The sequence below is a fragment of the Vombatus ursinus genome, unplaced genomic scaffold (assembly GCF_900497805.2).
Source record: "Vombatus ursinus unplaced genomic scaffold, bare-nosed wombat genome assembly UNPS02015255.1, whole genome shotgun sequence".
NCBI lineage: Eukaryota > Metazoa > Chordata > Mammalia > Diprotodontia > Vombatidae > Vombatus > Vombatus ursinus.
In genome coordinates, this window is record NW_020955033.1 from 32,408,173 (window position 1) to 32,428,735 (window position 20,563).

At 37.9% G+C, this 20,563-nt stretch overlaps 1 protein-coding gene across 8 annotated transcripts in view; it reads right to left on the reverse strand.

The window, feature by feature from the left end:
• Nucleotides 1-20,563, reverse strand: part of LOC114031785 (band 4.1-like protein 3) — a 291,289-nt gene that overhangs the window by 246,398 nt on the left and 24,328 nt on the right. For 3 of the 8 annotated variants that reach the window (XM_027846903.1, XM_027846904.1, XM_027846907.1), the window contains exon 1: nt 19,056-19,210. The exons of 2 other annotated variants lie outside the window; for them this stretch is intronic. In XM_027846903.1, the coding sequence (XP_027702704.1) occupies nt 19,056-19,062 (7 nt within the window). In that variant the 5' untranslated portion in view covers nt 19,063-19,210. Of the gene's footprint in view, nt 1-19,055; nt 19,211-20,563 lie in introns of those variants that run through there. 3 more of the 8 variants (XM_027846906.1, XM_027846897.1, XM_027846902.1) reach the window with 2 other exon arrangements.

Sequence of the window (20,563 nt, forward strand, 5' to 3'; positions counted from 1 at the left end):
TGTGAAACTATAAGCAAATAATACATGACAGCACAAAATAAAATCTGAAATGAGCAGTAAATGCTTTGAATATGCCGTTGTTCAGAGAAGACAACTTCAAAAGGTTTTTAAGAGAAATCCCTGGAGATAGGGGATAAAAGAGTGACAAGCTAGATTAGAGGAGAGAAACCAATAAGACCTCTGAGAAGGCTGTGGCCAGGAGGGCCCTGCCTTCAGTGGCATCTGTATTAATGGAGATATCAGACATTTTGAAGAAATAAACAAGATAGAGTAACTAAGTGAATATCAGATGAAAAAAGATGTGTCAAGGTTAACTTGGAAAATGGTGGCATGTTAATTGGATGGGACGTGATAACATCAGGCAAATAAAGTCTAGAATCACTATCATCAGTCATAATTAAGGCTTTAAATGCTACTCCTACATTGCTACTACTAATGATGATGATAATAAAGCTTATACTTACATAATACTTCAAGGTTGAAAGGTACTTTATATATGTTATCTCATTTGATCCTTACAACAACCCTATGAAGTAGTAAAAGTTATTATCTACTTTTTACAGATGAGGAAACCAAGTCTAGGAAAGGTAAATTGACTTCCCTAGGTTCACATAGATAGTAAGTATGTGAGTAGGATTTGAACTCTGGTCTTCCTGACTTCCAATATAGCAGTACATCCATTGGATCCACTAGCTGTCTCTTTAAAAGAGAAAAAAAAAGTATAGTCAAGTACAACAAATCAGTACATTGTCCGTCTCTGAAAAGGTGCATCTCATTCTGGATATCTAGGTCATCTCATCCATGGGCATTAAAAAAAAAAGTCACACTTCCAACTGGGAGTTGGAAGCCCAGCTCTGCTACTTAATGATTATGGAGCCGTAACAGCTCCCTAGATTGCAATTGCAGTCTGTAATATTGTATCAATATCTGTAGAATGAGAGGGCTGAGGCAGATCGCCAGTGGGGTCCTTTCCAGCTTTATGATCCCGTCTATGGTAGTCTAAGAGACTTCTCTCTGGTTTCCAGGCTGCTTCTGCTTAGGACCTGCTCTCTACCCCTGCCTCTTCCTTCCCTTTTCTTAAAACTTCCATAGCATTTACCCATATGGTCAGTACTATTTCCAACTTAGATAGCAATAAGTAGAAAATATTAAGTGTATGGAGAGCTGAAACACTCCGAATATAGCATTACTCTGGCACATACAGATAATGTCTAGTAAATGTTTTTAATGACCCTGTTGCTGTTAAGAAACAGTGTCACCTCATTATTAGAAGTCCTAACATGGAGTCAGGAGACCTGAGTTTGAATCTTACTTTACAGCTTTAGCTGTGTGATCATGGGTGACTCATTTCAGCCATAAGAACCTCATTTCCTCAACTATAAAATGAAGATAAAAATAGTGTTTTAATCCCACTAACTCATGTGGATTGTGAAGAAAGCACTTTGAAAACATTTAAGTGCTATCTCAATGTGAATTATTATTATTAGAGGAAGGAAAATTAAACCATGAAAAATTTTACAAATAAATTATATAAAAATTCTTCCTTTCAAGCAATAAATGCTTTCCTAAAAAGTTACATTCAGGGGCAGCTAGATGGCACAGTGGACAGGGCCCCGACGCTGGATTCAGGAGGACCTGAATTCAAATCTGACCTGAGACACATAACCCTTACTAGCTGTGTGACCCTAGGCAAGTCACTTAACCCCATTGCCTGGCCAAAAAAAAAAAAGTTATAGTCAAAGCAAATGTACTAGCTTTGCTATTTAGTGGGATTCTAAAAGTCCTTTTTTTTTTAAGCCAAAAAACATCCTTCCAATTTAGTTAATGGTCTATCTTCTCAGCCAGTCACTCTCAAATTTATGGGGAGTCAAGTTGGTCCCCTAGTTAATATTTACTGCATATCAACTGTCCATGAAGCACTATACGTACAAACATACAAAGGTTAGAGAGATGACCTAAGGAAGAAGAAAAAAAAAGATGTTTTATCATCTGTAAAATGAGTAGGTTAGACCGAATGGTATCTAAGATCTCTTTCAGTTCTGAATCTATGATCCCATAACACCAACATCAAGGTTCACGTTCTTGAGCAAATGAGGAAATTAAGGAATCAAGATAAGGCTTCCAGAACAGGGTCAGGTTTAGGAATCCCTGGAACTCAGTCAGCTGGTCAACTAAACACCTACTATGTGCCAGACAGAGTGCTGAGAGCTGAGGATACAAAGAATGGCAAAAGACAGTAACTGATCTCAAGGAGCAATTGGTCTTATGGGGGAGACAAAATACAAAACAATTACAGTTACTCCTTCCACATCACAGGGGTTAGGAGGATGGCACCCCCAACAAATTGGAAAATCTACATAAATTTTTTTCACCCTCCCTTTATACCAGAAAAGAAGTCTGAATTTTTTCTTTTTCTCTTATGGAGTGTTTATAGTATTAAAAGAGAAAATATGTTGATATTATATGATACCATACACATATTTTGTGCATTTCTGAGTTTTGAAATTTTTTTCTGTGTTGTCTAACCAGATTTTATTGCATATGGGGATGATATAGTCAGGCTTATATTTCAGGAAATTCACTTTGATAGACCTAGCTTCCCCAAAGATTCAATTACATCTGGGCCACAGCCCCTCCTGAGCCATGCTTAATCATTTACAGAGTACGGCTAGAGGGTTACTGAGCGAATTACATAATCAAGATAGACATTATAAACAAAACCAGAAATGCTACGCTAACTTTGTATCATTTCTTGGTGGTATCTACACATGGAATGTCACATCTAGTACTAGTCAATGCTGCTTAAGATATAAAAAGGCTAGAGAAGGTACAGAAAAGAGTGACTTAAACAAAGATATTGTGGGGTTATACAAAGAGGAAGAAGGTGTTAGAGGAGGATAGGTAAAACAAAGATCGTTCTTGTGTCTGGGAAAATGTTGTGAGACATATGTGAGAATAAAAGAACGAAGGGAATACACAGGGCATAAATATACCAAAAGCTGACATGAGAGGTAAGTAGAGAACAAATCAAGTAGATGATAATAAACTTTGACCAGTTATTACTCCAAATTGTGACATAAGCAGAATAGCATATACATTTTGAAAAGTTAATAAAAGGGCAGAGAACCAGATCAAGCACTGGATTTGTTGTTCATCCATGTCTGACTCTTTGTGAACCCATTTGGGGTTTTCTTGGCAAAGATACTGGAGTGGTTTGTCATCTCCTTCTCCAACTCATTTTATAGATGAGGAAACTGAGGTAAACAGAGTTAAGTGACTTGCCCAGGGCCACACAGCTAGTATCTAAGGCCTCCTAGCTGCCCATTGGGTTTAACAGAAATCAAGTTAACTATCCCTAAACAAAGTATTTTGAAGATTATCCTCAGCACCTTTGCTCACAGTCAGCTGATCCATTCATTCAACGTTCATTCATTAATTATTTATCAAGTGCCTACTCCTTAACCTCAAGTAACATATTCTACTTAGGGAAATAAAAGGTACCTATATATAAACAAATACATGATGATGACAATAATTAGCATCAATAGAGTATTTTAAACCTTGCAAAGCAATTGCAGTGACAATTATGTCATCTGACCCTCACGACAACCTTAGGATTTGGGTGTTATTATTCCCATTTTACACTTAAGAAAACTGAGGCTAAATGACCTGCCCAAGTTCACATAGCTAGGAAGACTCTTAAGGCTAGACTTCAATTCCGGTCTTCTTGACCCACATCCAGTGTTCTATCCACTGAACTACCTAGCTGCCTAAATATATGTGAAGCAATTGGGGGAGGAGGAGGGATTCTGTAGAGTGGAAACTGGCAACTGGATGTGGATCGTCAGGAAATCAACGTATTTGGAAGGATTTGAAGGGCTGTTTATTTGGAAAAGGAATTATACTGGCTCCATTCTGCCCAATGATTAGAACTCAGAACTATAGGTGCAAGTTGTAAAGATACAGATTTGACTGATAAGAGAAGGAAAAAACCCTTTCAAACAGTGAGAACTGTTCAGATATGGAACAGGCTATACTGAGAGACAACATATTCCCACACATTGGAGCTCTTGAAGCACAGGCAAAAAAACAGCAAATAACCTGTTGGCAGTGGTAAAGACAAGACTCCTGCCTCCACAAAGGTTGTAGGAGATGTCTGCTGAGGTCCCCTATGAGTCTGTAATCTTTGATACAAATCTAAATTTTCATACATTGAGCTTATTTAAATTTTAAAAAACAGGGAAATGGTGAATTTTTTTCAAACTTTATTCATCGAAAACATAAATCAACAAATTTTCAGCTTTAAAGCTTTTCATTTCATAATCCTGAGTATTTCCATGGTTGTAGCACACAATGCAGCCAATTCCTGGCTGTAATTTCTATTTCTAAAACATTTTTTTCTGGTCTCCTTAGTGATGTCTCACGACATTAAATAATAATTGTCCTGGTCACTGTTAATTCAGGAGCTATTATAAGGGATGTCTACCAAAAGTAGCTAAATAGTATTTATTCGTGGAACAAAATGCCTTTTGAATGCTGGATCCCTCTTTATTTAGACCACTGGAGAGGTCTATATACACTAGATCTTACCAACAGAATTTAGAAGATACACAAAAGAGAAGTGACAACAGTCTTAAAATTCACATGTATTCATTGACCCAGAATTAAGTTTTCCATGAGGTTTGGTTAATCCCACTGGAGCTAATATTTACAGAGGTAGTGACAAAGACTGGAAGCCAAAAAGAAAGAGAAAAAAAAATCAATAAACCATAAAATTGCATATTTTTATATCACTGTCACAATATAAAAAATAGGTAGAAGATGACCAGAAATTAAGAGAAAACTTTTTTAATAGACAAGGTAACAAGTTTCTATAAAATCATTTGCAAATGGCATTGTGGGCTAGGGGGATAGGGGAACAATACAGTGAAGTCCTTTTATGCTGTCCTCAATTACCAGAGAAAGGATGAGTAAGTTTCAATCCTTTGCTGCCCTTATGTTGTGCTACTTATAGCTATATTCCTTTGCAATTAATAGGGAAGGGTAAAGGAAGGAATAAGCATTTACATAGAACCTACTATGTTCCACGTGAGGGCAGCTAGGTGACCCAGTAGATAAAGAGTGCAAGGCCTGGAGTCAGAAAGACTCATCTTCATGAGTTCAAATCTGACCTTAGAATTTTACTAGCTGTATGACCCTGGGCAAGTCACTTAACCCTGTTTGCCTCAGTTTCCTCACCTGTAAAATGAGCTGGAGAAGGAAATGGCAAACCACTCCAAACCACTCCACTATATTCACCAAGAAAACTCCAAATGGGGTCATGAAGAGTTGGACACAATTAAACAACAACAAAGATGAAGATGTTCCAGGCAATGTGCTAAGCGCATTTTTCAAAAATAAATTTTACTTCACTTGATCCTCACAACAATCTTGAGATATAGGTGCTATGATTTTTTCCATTTTATTGTTAAGGAAACTGAAGCAAAAAGAGGTTAAGTGACTTGCCCAGGATCACACAGCCAAGTCTCTAAGGCCAAAACTCAGGTCTTTCCTGACTCCAGGTTCAGCACTCTATCCATTGTGTTACCAGCTGCCTCTAACAGAACATTTATGTTCACAGGGGACTAGAAGTGCTGGGATTAAAGCCATCATCACCAATTTCACATTTTATGAAAATATCCACATTTAAGAACCCTCTCAATTTACCAAACATAACACACAGGACAAGGTCCTAGCAAAATGGACTTTAAGCATAGGTGTAACAAACTTATTCCTTGAAGTAAATGAAGGGTGGGACCTTTGCTACAAGATACACTTCCTGGCAATAGAATTTTTATGGTTTCTCAGTTCTCTGTAAATGTGGATTGCCAAGTGGCCTCCCTCCATGAGAAAGTGAACCTAATCTATTCTGAGAGACAGAATTTAACTGTTCGTGCCATATTGCACTTAGAAAGATGTGGACACACTATGTTCCCATAAATAATTTAGAAAGTGGGCAGCTATTACTAAGAATTTATTAAAGCTAAAATGTAACCGGAGACAATGATAATTTACTCGCGTCTTGGAAGGGAACACAAAGCTAATCTGTTTTATGGAAATGGTAGTGGACTCATTATACAGTGTACTACAATATGTGCTAATGTTTATGGGAAACTATTAAAACATTTAACAATCTATATCAAATTTTCTTCTCTGTCAAATTGACAAGAAAGAAGAAATGAGGTACGGTCTACAGGCTGTCCAGCCATTATTTGGCCCTTCTTTTCCTCTGACACAAAAGAAATGGAGATTTTTCACAGCGAAATATATTGTTATTTATCATTTATGGAGATTGATGGGATGATAGTCAATTTTTGCAAAACCATCTTACCTTAAATATCATTCTCTTAATTCCATGGCTGCAAAGCATAGGCAAATGCTATGTGATTAATCTCTATTCACTCACTTCATTAGACATAGTTTCAGATTAGCATTCTATTGAGAGACAATGTGCTATAGGGGAGAAAGAGCTGATGAGGAAGACCTGGGGTCAAGTTCTATATCTGATGAAGCAGCAGCAGCAGCATTTATATAGCACTTTTAGGTTCTCAAAGTGCTTTACAAATATTATCACATTTGCTCTTCACAATACTCTGTGAGCTCAGTGCTATTATCATCTCCATTTTGTACATGATAAAACTGAGGCTGAGATAGGTTAAGTGACTTGCCCAGGTCACACAGTAGGTAACTGAGGCCACATTTGAACTCAGGTCTTCCTGAATCCAGGTCCAGCACTCCATCTAACACTGGCCCGATGACTTCACTTCCCAGTGCTCCAGGCAACTATTTAATAAGTTTCAGGGAAAGTAGCCACCTGCATTGGTAGAGGAAGTTTCCCTCTCTGGGAGTTCCAAATACCAATGAAATAACAAGACCAAGAACACTACTATTTTGTAATAGAAAAGTATATTTTCCTATATCTACCTCACAGGATTGTGGGGACAATCAAATAAGATAATGTGCTACATGTAAAGTGTTTTGTCAGTTATCATTATCATCTGCATCTTCCATAAAATAGAAAACATATGAAATGAGACATTTCAAAAATTATTTTTACTCCCACACTTTATTATACCCCTATTAGATTACCCTGAACAATGAATCTGTCACCCCAAATCTATGTTAGCTTATATGTTTATCCCCCATATGTATAACAGTTACTTCCCATATAATTTAGAAAAGAAAGAAAAATCAAGAAAGCTGTTTACCCTGCTTAATTACACACACACACACACACACACACACACACACACACACACTCCTTTTTTTCTGTTCTATAACCATAAACACTACAGTGGTCATTTTCATGCTATCAATCAACTTCACAGCCGGTGACAGAGAGATCTAGATAAGAGCAAAGCAATCCTGTGATTGCAAACCACGCCTTTTTGTTATTACTAATTTATTTCATCATGGAAGACTAATTTTCTAAATGAAATAAAATGTACTTTATCTTTTTTAGGGCAAACACAGGTTAAATGAATGGACCAGCAAATAACACCCAATAGTTTGCCAGTGGGGATGAGACAGGGCAGGGGCTCAAAACACCATTCCTCCCCTTCCTTCTGGTTCTTCTCCCCAGTTCTGAGCTAAGTTTAGCCTGCAATGATTCATGGCACCTGCCCTTGAGCAGGAGAGGCTAGACCTGGGTGACGCTGAATCTTGATAGTCCTTGGATATTTATTTGAAGTTCCAAAGGAAACTTCATTTGCCAAATTATGAGATTAGGCTAAGATGGTTTCTAAGGTCCCTGACCAGCTCTAAAATCCAATGATCATATTATTGGTTCTCTTTTAATGATTTCACATATAAGCTCTCACACAAACAAGCACCATTGTTAGCTTTAATTTACCAGGCATAATTCAATTCAATTTTCAATTCCATAAACTTTTATTAAGTGCCTGCTATGGGCCAAGCACTGTGACAACACTGGGGATACCAAAGAAGGAAAAGAATTTGACTGGAAAAAAGGAAGTCAGGAATATTAGAAGACCAACCTTTTGTAAGTAATTTGCTGTACATAAGGCTCAATAAGTCATTATTTACTATTAGTGTTATACTTAGAGTCAGGAAACTGAATTCAAGTCCAGCCTTAGACACTTCCTGAGAAAGTTATCTAACCTCTTTCAACCTCAATTTACTCATCTGTAAAATGAGGATAATAATAACAATACATCAAAGGGTTGTTGTAAGGATCAGATGAGATAGCATATATATCTTGGCAATCCTTACATAAATGTTAGTTATTTTACAATTTATTAAACAGAGTAAGAGCCTCTCACAGGTTGATACCACGGGTTATAATAAACAAAGTCCCAGGTGTTTCAAAATTTGATTCCACTTCTTATCCTGGAGAGGCCACCTGGCATAGGGGATAAATTGCTAGACTTGGGGTCAGGATTACCTTGGTTCAAAACCCACCACAGACACTTGCTAGTTGTGTGATCCTAAATTAACCAATATAGTTCTCTGGACACCTCAGTATGTCATCTGAAAAATGAGAAGCTTGCACCAGATGGCTTCAACACATACTTCGTGAGGTTGTTACGAGGGTAAAATGAGATAATATTTGCAAAGTGCTTTGTAAACCTTCATAGACTATATAAATTCGAGGAGGAGGAGGAGGAGGAGGAGGAGGACAAGGAGTCCTCTAAAGTTCCTTCCAGATCTGAAATCTATGATCCTATGACCCCCTCCCTTCCCACTTCAGGGTAAATACTCAGGAAGGGGAGGAACAGAGATGGGCAGTAAATAGGGCATTTTGTCACACTTTATGATGTATAAAACTTTTAAAAGTCAGAAACATGTAAAGAAAACTATTAAAAGTGGCAGCTAAACAAATAATCTTGAGTTTTCTTTATGACCTGGATGAAATGAAAGTCTTGGTTTTTTAGTTTGGCAACTATCTTTACTAGTTTTTAATGCTTTAATGTCTAAATTTTCCTAAATTAAAAAAAGTTTGTTAAATGTGCTCAGATGTAGTTAACTATTACTTTTTAAGTATGTCATTTCAAGAGTAGTATGATTGATGGGGATGGGATCTGAACCTCTAAAAGGAAAAGACCATGCCTTTGGGATCTGGATCCCAAAAAGGAAAAGTCCAGGACTTTCCCATATGGTCAAGTCTCTGGTCCATTGCCTGAGACTATAATCTACTCAATTAGTCTTTTATTGTGGCTATACCCAATCTCCCAATTCTGTTCTGTTACCTCTGATGGCCCCTGGCCACTTGCACCCTTCATCCTATCTAGACTCCATTCTCCCTTGGCCACACCAGGTTCCTGGTGTTCTTTCACCACATACTCACCCCAGCAGCCTGGCCACTCCCATCCAGATCCTCTCTAGACCCCTCCTCACAGTCACTTCAGACTACTTGGCCACTCCTAGATCCCTCCTACAGTCTTTCTGTATGTAAGATCCATCTTAGCCATCATGCTAAGATCCTTAAAATCTAGCCAATAGTGCAGATTCACTAGGAATCTCACGCACCCCAGTCAGTGTTACCTCACAGTCACCTCAGACTACTTGGCCACTCCTAGATCCCTCTCACAGTCTTTCTGTATATAAGATCCATCTTGGCCTCAGTTAAGGGGCTGAGATTCAATCAGGCCATGGCTCAGATTCAATCTAACCTGTTTGTCAATACGAGTGTCACAAATGTTCAATTTCCTTAAGAGTCTGGCCAATATGGTGGATCTTTAATAAACCTTGTCTTTGGCTCAAAGAAGGTTTGTGTTGAATTCATTTGGGCAGGACCCATATGCCACTATTTTGGGGTCCCAGAACCCATAAACCTCAACAGGATTCTCCATTATCCCCACCTTGAACAAAAGATCAAGAGTGAAAACCAGTATTATTTTTCTATGGATTCTTAAGTACACCCTCCTCCTATCAAAAAAAGGGCAAGCAATCCAAAGACTCAGGAGCACAATTTCATCTATCTCCTTATGTATACAGTTCCTCTATTAAACCACATATAAATATATATGTGCATGTGTGTATGCATATACACTTGTATGTGCATATAAATACATAATTTAAAATGTAAATATATTTCTGTATGTCTATAATTTATATATTAATATATAGATATATAATGTCTATAATTTATATATTAATAACAATAATATAACATAATTAAAGTATATACGTATGTGTGTATATATGTACATATATACAGGTTTTGAGCCATCCTAAATATATACATATTTATATGTTTATAATTTATGTATTATATATTTTATATGTATGCATGTATGTGTGTGGGGAGGGTGTGGGTGTATACATACATACACACATATCTATCTATCTATCTATAGGATGGCTCAAAGCCTGGGATGCTTTTTGGTCAGCCACATATACACAATAAAGGCACGAATATGAGCCACAAGGTAGACAATGACCATGTCCACAAAGCTTCCATCAACTTACTCCAATTTCTTTTGCTTGGGAGATCCAAATGATGCTGGGAGTTGTAGCACTCAGGAAAACTGCAAAGCCCTAGACCTAGACAATGCTTAATGGTTTATTGGAAGACATTTTCTGAAATGATTTGAAGAGGGTTTAGACTAGCAGTCAGGGACATCTTGATGGGAGCTAAGGAGGCCTCTCTAACCCCAAATCAGACAGGCTTTGAATATAGATACTGATGCACCTAATAACAACAAGAAGTTCAAAGAAGGATGAAGTTCTTGAAGCTGTAATGAGCTGTTGTGGCTATTCTACGTTGCAGAAGGACTTCACCTTTAGAAACAAGGCTCTGGGAACACAAACATCCCTCTCTTCATTGAAAGAAAGCTGCTACAGTTTTCTAGCCTAGACTAATCACTGGGAGTTTAAGGCCTCTGTCACTCTAAGGGAACTAAAGCCTGGGCTCTAGCGGCTAAACAAATGATAGAAGAGCCCACTTCTCTTATGGGAAAGATGTAGCAATTCAACCAGATACTCTGGCAGAAGCCTATGAGAGAAGGGGGAGAGAGCAGCAAAGATGTAATACCCAGAGTATGTGTATAAGGGAGCAGAGGTTGGAAGGAGAGGTAGCCAAGACTCAACAGCCAAAGGGGAAGAGCAGGCCCCAGGTGCCCAGGTGCAAGCTAAGCAGAGGGCAGTGCCCAGCAGGAGCAGCATGATGACCTTGACAGAACACATGGGAAGCATGAGTCACCCCAGGCACATGTACACCCCACATGGGTACCACTAAATACACAGATACTGGCCACATGCTCCTTAGGTGTGAATCCCCATGCTTCCTACCTCTCTGCATCTTCTCTTCTTATAGTGGTGTATAACGTATGCTGAAGAGCATGTACCTGAAACATATGGGAATGTTCTACTGCATTTTGCTTACTGTGCTTTGAACGTATTGTATCCTCTGGCTGCCTAACAAATATAAACACAACAGCGGGGGCTCATGAACTAGGCTCTAAGTTACTCTAGACCCACAGCGTAACCGGAAACCTAGGGAGCTTTGGGGGGTATTTCTGGAAATACATTCTGCATATGTAGTAGGGTGCATTCCCAGTTGCTACCATCATACTTGTAGTACGAAATAATGATCTCAGGCACTTGGGTTTTTCTAAATTCTAGGGAAATATAATCATTGTGTTGATCATTTCAATCCCCAAGACATCATAGTGCATCCTGGAAGAGATCTGTAATTACTCAAAGGAATTTGTTCTACCATCTACACAGAAAAGACCAAATGGATGAAGAATGTGTTTATCACCCATCTGAGACGCCTGGGAATATAGATGCCCTAAAGAACTTGCTCAAAAGTATGTCTATTTGAGGTGCATAATTCAATGACAACTACGTAGGCTTAGAGTTTAAAAGGAAGAGTTATTTCCTTGTTTTCAGGAAATTGCAAAGCCCTTTTACTGGCCCCATAACAGCAAAGGTCCATCTTTTCGAAACATATTTTACTGATGTTGCTATGTGGTAGCAAGAGATGGAATAAGACTGCCTCTGAAATGAGCATCACCCAGAGAGCAATGAAAGTTGCACAGTGGGCTTGAGTAGGCTGCAACATATAACCAAAGAATAACTAAAAACAGGAGTAAAGGATGAGGTGAGGGATGACAGGTCTAGAGTCAGAGTGCTCTACTGTCCTGAGGTGTCAGGAGAAAGTGAGGCAGGCCTTCAACATGTTGGATAGACCCTCCATGGTGAACTTTGGGGAAGATATGGATGAGTGTCTATCAGGATGCAGTCTCAAATGGGTAGCAATCTGTATTATTGGAAGTAATGCACAAATCAGTCCCATTATAAATCTATTTGAGTATCTGAATACCATACAGTCATCGAACTTCCTAAAACATAGCTAGGGTTCCATTATGTAGTATACATTTGCATGACAAAACAATTTAAGAATGTCCAAATAAATTAAGCCAAAAATTAATTTAATTCAAAAGAAAAGGTTCAATATCAGCTACCCTGGCTTGTAGGAGCACATATCTAAACCTAGAAGGGGCCTCGGGCCCATCTAGTTCAACCTCTTTATTTTACAGATAAAGAAATGAAGGCCCAATGAGATGAAGTGATTTTGGGGTGGGGGGGTACCATAAAAAAAAAACCACACCATTAATTGGCTAAATTTTTATAAATAAGGCTTTAGGAAATATTTTGTACCATTCCATTCTTCCAATTTTTCCAAACTTATCCTGACCTGCTTCTATGTTTTCATTTGATAAGAATTATTAATTTTATATGCATATAAAATATTATTTCAGGGCTAGAGGCCTGCGTACATGACATTATTATACTCTGCACTCTGCTTGACCTACATAATACATGCCTGACAGGACAATGCTCTCTTTCATTGGCTGGTAAATTGTTATACCACTAAAAGACAAGGAGATATAGTTCTTGTTTTTCACAAAAAGATTTAATTAAGGTGTGATTTCAACATTGGTAATTTAACTTTTAATTATGTTATTCTGATATTAGGCTGTATATCTTGGGTCTTCAGACTAGGTAATTTCATTATTTTCATCATGGCCTTCTACCTCTTTAGAAAATAGCCTTAAATAACTAACCTTTTAAATTGATTTCTCTCTTCCTTCTTTCTCCCCACCTCCCAAATGAATAAATGAATTTAAACAGCTCTGCTCAGCACCAAAAGGCTAGATACAACCCCACAGAAAATACAGACTGCAGATTGAATCAAGGGGAAAAAAAAACATTTAAAACAACCTTTTCCTCTTTCTATCTCTGAACTTTTTTAAAAGGAAAGATATTGATATTCAATAATATGATTCCACTCTGAGGTCATTAAGAAATAATTGTTGTAATTATAATAGGAGAAGCTCTGTGAAATAATTTCAAAATTATCTTTTTCTCAAAAATTAATTAAAATCTTATTTAAAAGCTAAAATGCAAATGCCTTATGATGACCTTTTAAATATGATATGAACTTATAATTATTCTCAAATTCACATATAGGCATATTGAAACAAAGAAATTTATTTATTACTAGTTCTCAATATGACCTATCTTTTTGGCCTCCATCAAGTAAAACTAAAAATACAGCCAAGAATTCTGTGAAACTTCTTAAATGCATAGTTGTACCTTCTCTGAAAAGAGACAGCCTAATTCATGGAGACCAACTTTCTTCACTTACAAGAAATTAGTCCCATTCTCCAGAGAATCCTTCAAGTCAGAGAATCTGCTCTGTTCTGCACAGCTACGGAATGTGCATGGAAAAGGAAAGGACTTTATATCTTTATCCACTTCCAGTGATTCTTTTAGTGTCCCCCAGGGAAAGCTCAAAAATCTTCAATGACTCCCTATAGCCAACAGAACAGAGCTGAAATTTGTTAGCCTGGCATTCAAAACCCTCCATAATTTAGGTTTTCCTTTCCCAGGCTTATTTTTTCACTACTTCCTCCATAAGAACCCTCTGGGCCAACCCAACCAATCCATTCATCACCCCCTGAATACATTTTGTATTTTCCCACTTTAATGCCTTTGCTTGTCCCTGGCCCCATGTTAACCTACTGAGATATTACTACTCCTTCTGGGTCTACGGCAGCTTTTTCTTGACTACTCTAACTGGTCATACATATGAAACCTGTTCCATGTACATGAAGCCCAATAGCATTTATTGTCAGTAGCCTTCAGGTGATACATATCAATTACTTCTTGATTCTGTAATTATTTTGTAAGCTCCTCTAGGACAGGGACCCTGTCTCATTCATCTCTGTACCCTTACTTCCTCACTAGGGAAACAATGAAGTAGAGCCATATATCACACACAGAAGAAGAAACTCGATAAACATTTGATTAAGATCAAATTAAAGCTAAATGGTATTTAGCATATGCCAAAATACTTCAGACATCTTAGGAACTCAATATGTCTAGCTGCTTTGTTACCCCATGCAAGATAGATAGGCATAGTCAATTCTCTAGAGGATATCTTTATACCCACAAAGAAATAAACTCCAGGGATGATAAACTGTAGTTATGGACAGTTTTAGGGGGTTGCAGAAGATCTCACTGAGATCTTCGAGAAACCAGTAGCTAAACCTGTCCCGGCTGATGTATTCAGTCAATTAATGAGTGCTTACTACGTACCAGGCACTATGCTAAGTGATGGGGATTACAAACCCCGCCCCCCAAAAAAGGGCAAAACCATCATCCTCTCCTTCCAGGAGGTCACACTCTGAATGAGACAACATGTAAAGAAGTTAACCCTTCCACATCTCAGGAATTAGGGGCTCAGTATACTTATGATCTGGAAAATCCACAAATTTTTTTGGCCCTCCCTTTGTAAAATGTATAAAATTATGCATATTATTATACATATTTTATATATGTATGTAAAATGATTTTGGTATTCAATAAATCATTAGAGGCAGTATGACATCATGGTTCTGGGGGCCAGGAAGACTAGCTCCATCTCTTTTTTTGGGGGGGGGGCTAGGCAATGGGGTTAAGTGACTTGCCTAGGGTCACACAGCTAGTGAGTGTTATGTGTTTGAGGCCACATTTGAACTCAGGTCCTCCTGACTTCAGGGCCGGTGCTCTATCCACTGCACTACCGAGCTGCCCCTAGCCCCATCTCTTCAAACCCTATCTCTAAAATAGTCTGGCTGCATGACCCCAGGCAAGTAATTCAGCTTCTCAATTCTCTAGGTAATAATCTAAGACTATAAGGTGAGGAGAAGGTGCTTGACTCCATTGATGGAGGGAGTTGCTCACAGAGTACTTCCTACACCAATGAAACTACACGTTTGGTCCCAGTCACTTATCTAATGGACCTGTATTTCTACTACATGAGTGAGGTATCAAAAGTGAAAATTTAGTAGAGGAAACAGAGAGGATGAGTTACTACCCAAAGATCACTCAGCTAGTTGAAAGGAAGAGGTACATGAACTTAGGTCTTCTGCTTCCCAGTCCAGTGTCCTTTCCATTGTTCTTTTTCGACCGTATCTCTGATTTCATCAATATGGAAAGCTTCCAATAGGGAAAGGCACTCCCTTCACCAATGGAGATCAATAGTTTGCAACTTACAGTCCTAAAAAGTTACAGGTTATTGAGAGGTTAAGTGACTTGTCCAGGGTCACATAGTCAATCTGCCAAAGGCAAGACCCAACTCCAGATATTTTTGACTCCAAGGCTGGCTCTCTATCCACACTGCCTCTCTTTTTCCAATACTCTATAAAAGTCAATCAAGAAAATATCAGCAACTCCTGACCCATATGCCTACTTTCCCATCCCTATATGATTTTAATGAAAACAATATATATGTGTGTGTGTGTGCGTGTGTGTATATACATATACACACACGCACACACACACACATATATATACTTCCCTACACCAATGAAATCACAAGTACAGGCATCTATATCCATATTGATAAAGGTATTGATACAGAAATGCCCACATCCATGCCTCAAGGTCATTCTTGATGAAGGCATTAGCAGGGAACAATCAGGCTTTTGCAAGACATATTCCAAAGTAGCTGTACAATGGAAAGGACAATGGAGTCAAGAGCCCTGGGTTCAAATCTCACCTTTGATGCTTACTACCTATGGAATACCTCCCAGACCTATGATTCTGTGTCCATTGTCTTGGACACAATTAGCCTGGGCCTCAGTTTCCTGAACTGTAAAATAAGGGGGTTGGGTTAGAGGGCTTTTGAGGTCCCTTGCAACTCTAGATAACTCTGCTATTTTCTACATTTTTACATTTCATAAACTAGAGAAAGCTATATCTTATGTTTTTTCCATGAGATAGTTAAAGAAAATTATTAACTGTAATACAACTCCACTTAGTGGTTGCCAGACACATTTAGCTTACATGAATTTCGTGACTAACTTCATATACAATAAAGAAGTTATTAAAATGACTGCTAATGGCTGCTATGGAAATTATTATATTTAATAAAAACCCAAGACAATTTATAACTTGAAGACACATTTTCATTGTTGTCATTATTAAATTCTGCATTATTTAGAGTAACTATCTTTTAAATGCATCGGCTCTTAGGAAATTTAAAACAGTTCACATGGAAAACTCCTATCATACTACACAAATCAGAAATCAGGTTTTCATCAGAGCAATATAGTACTAATACTATGAGAAAATAATCACAGTCTAAAACTGCATGGGTTCAATATTTCCAAAAATCTGTTTTATCATAGGTGTGAATACTCCCTCTATTAATGCTGAAAGACACTCTTCAATTCCTTAGTAGACAGTTTCACAAGTCACTGTGCTAAAAACAAATTAATCACCTGCGATCTTAAATTCTGGATGTATTAGTTTTGTATTAATATCTTTCATCAATTTTGTTTTGGTACAATTTTTTATAAATTGTCAAAATAAAAGTTGAAGGAAGTGTAGGCGAGACAGAAGACTGTTTCTGAACAGAATACTAGATAGTGTAAATGATTTGAAACAGAAAAAATAAATAACAAACAAAAATCTCTCTTAAGCATACAGTTGTTATTATTTGTCCTTCATTTTTCAAGAGTACCAATGACATCACTGGTGATGTCTTTACTTGTGGGTGAACTGGATTTAAGTGTGAATTGGATTTAAGAGAGGCAGAGTTGCACAAAGTGGTCAGCTTCACTCTCTTCCAGATTCATCGAAGTCCAATGACAAGACAAACGTCAAGGCAACTGGCGATGGGCCAGGATGCAGCTGATGACCTTGACGTCTTCAGTAAGCAAACAGTAGGATGAGGTTGCAAAATGATCTTAGGCTCTTATGTGCCTACTTCTTTAGCATTTCACTCTATTGAAAGACATTCAATATTTTTAAGGCCTAAAATTTAAACACTAGGTGGAGCCCCTTTCCCAAAATCTAGAGTGGGGAAAAAAAAAGGCAGATAAAAATTTAATACAGCCTCTGCTCTTAAGATACACAGACATGTCTTCCAAAGTATTTTAAAAATTAAAAAAGGTATCTCTAAAAATTAACTCTGTAGTTTTATCCATGAGAGTACCCTCTCCATCCATACGAATTGCAGTCCTCTATTCTCATTCACTACAAAAAAGGAAAAAAAAAACACTTGTCCTAAACCTAGTGCAACCGAATAGAAAAGAATTTTCTAAGTAATCTTGAGAGCTAGCCTGGTGTAGTAGGTGGAGTAGATAGAGATTCAGGCTGAATTAGGATATCCTAGGTTCAAGTCCATCTGACACATATTGGCCGTGTGCCCATGGTCAAAGTCATATAACCGAACATCATCCCTAGCTCACTGTTGAAGATTTTAAGTTACGGATCAGTTAATTTGCATTAGAGGAGAACCCCTGCTCATAATTTTAAAGGCATCTTGGCACAGTGAAAAAGGAGCTGGCACTTAAGTCAGTGGACTGGGTTCAAATCTCACTTCTGATACTTAGCATCTGTGTGAACCTGGACAAGTTAATTAACCTCCTTGAGCCCCAGTTTCCTTCTGTCTAAAATGAGGTTTTAGAAGGACCTTTGAGGTCTCTTCTAGCTCCAGAACTACAGTCCTATGATTTCCTCACCTGGAGTTCCCTGAAAATGAAATCATCGGTCCAAAGGTAAAAAAAAAAAAAAAAAAAAAAGCTAATACAAATTCCCTTACAAACATTTCATTTATTTTGTGGCCAAATCAGTTATTTGGGAGCCTATAAAAATGTGATAACAACTATACGCCCTGTGAATTAAACATGGAGTAACGAATACTAAGATGTGGGGGCAGTTAGGTGGCACAGAGGATAGAGTTCTGGCCTTGGAGTCAGGAGGACCTGAGTTCCAATCCAGCCTCAGATACTAGTTGTCTGACCCTGGGTAGGTCACCTAACCCTATTTGCCTCAGTTTCCTCATCTTTAAAATGCACTGGAGAAGGCAATGACAGTAACTCAGCCAAGAAAACCCCAAAGGGGATCACGAGGTGTTGGGCATAACTGAAACAACTGAACAATAACAACAAATTTCTACTAGTAATAAGTGCAGAATCTTCTACACCTGTATAATTTTGAGCAAGTCTTTCAAACTCTGCGGGCCTCAATTACAACGTCCACAAAATGAGATTTCTGAACTAGACAATCTCTAAAGCGCTTTCTAGCTGTAAATCTTAGGATACTATATGAACATCTTCCAAGGCTCTGTTCTTGAAATGGCCAGTGTAGGTGAAAGAACAATGGATAAGAGGCTACTTATTACTTGTGTGTGACGTTGGCAAGGCATCTGACTTCTCTGGGTTTCAATTTCCTCATTTGTAAAACAAGGAGGGTGGAGTAGATGACCTTTGAGGCCGCCTCCAGATTTAACTCCATGGTCCTTGTTTTTACCTAGTCTAGAACAAAAGCAAGTTATAATCAGATAATACAGATAGTTGCTGGTGCTTAATTAAAAAAGGACTCATTGAACTAAACAAACCATGTAATTGGTTATAGATAACGTAACTAGCAGTTAAAAATAGGCTACCACAGCAAGTTGGGGGACTCCAGCTAAAGAAAGAGATAAGTCCTGTGAGATAATACCACCCAACTTGGCTATCACTCATTGCAGCCAGATAAAACCAACACTTTACCTTGCATAGCATTATGAAGTCTGTTCTCTCAGTGGTATTTCAGCTTGTTTTCAAATCCAACCTGCTCCAAATGCAAAGTGTAGGCAAATAGCAGAAATAACTCTTGCCCAATTCTTAAATGCTTTTGCTGACATATCCTACAGTAAAGTGTCAGATCAGTGGACAATGAAGTTGCAGTGGTGTGTGTGTTTTCAAATTTTATACAAAATTTTAGACAAGGAAAGAGGAAGATTCTGCTGACAGCCCAACTGTGTGGCAGATTAGTCAGTAACCTTTGAACAAGTACAAATCACTGACCTCACTTAACTCCTCTTCCAGAAAGTCCAAGAAACTGATTTAATCAAGGTTCAGATAAGCACAAAGATAATTTCCTCTAACCTAAGAACTTAAATCCATATATAGTCAGTGATCTAGCTGTGCTTAAATCAATTAGGAAAAACAGCATTTCTTTGTCTGCCTCCTACTTTTCAGATATAATCCGAGTTTTCTCCTCTCCCCACCATCCTAACACCATCTTGCCAAACACAGCTGAATTCTAGAAACAAAGCTAGTTCAAGTGAAGAAATACAGGCTACAGGAGGTTAAGATGGTCTCAACATATGATTTTATCCATTTGTTGTTCAGTTGCTTGTCAGTTGCATCCTGCTCTTCGTGACCCCTATTTGGAATTTTCTTGGCAAATATACTAGAGTGATTTGCCACTTTCTTCTCCAGCTCGTTTTACAGATGAGGAACCTGAGGCAAACAGGATTAAGTGACTTGCCCAGGGTCATACAGCTATTAGTAAGTGTCTGAGGCCACATTTGAACTCAGGACTATATCCATTGCACCACTTAGCCACCCTTCATCCATTTAGGCAAATCCCAGTGTGGAAACTCCTTCCATCAAAGCAGACCTGCAACTCATCTGTGATTTGTAGTTTTAGAAAGCTGCCTGAGGCCTTGAGACACTAACTTATTGGGTCTTGGTCACACATAGTTCCTTTGTTAGTACTTGAACTCAGGTGTCTTCCTGGCTCCAAGGTCAGCCTTCTGTTCATTATATCTCACTACCACTCAAGAAATGGAGATTCTTAGTTAATGATACAATTCATTGAAATCTAAGTAGTAAAAAGCACCACCTCTGGTTCAAGTTTTCAAGTAATTTATCAATTAAAAGAACTATTTTATACATTGTTAGCCACTTTTTTGGCCATTATTGGGGGGGAGGGTGGTTCTTTTACAACCTTTCCTATAAACAAACAAAAAAATAAATCACCCAAAACTTTGCTCTTCACTTCCCATGATCTCAAGGTAGCACTCAAAATGCTACAAAACCATTTTAATCTTTCACTGAGTTTTCACAAAGCCTGCTAATTCATTTTATAAATTTTAAAAAAGCAAAACAAAAAACAAAAAACCAAACGTTATACTCTTATTTCCATACCCAATGACATACTATAGTAATATAAGCAATAGATTCTGGGGAAGAAAAAAAAACAATTTGAACAATTTGAATGTAAAAATAAA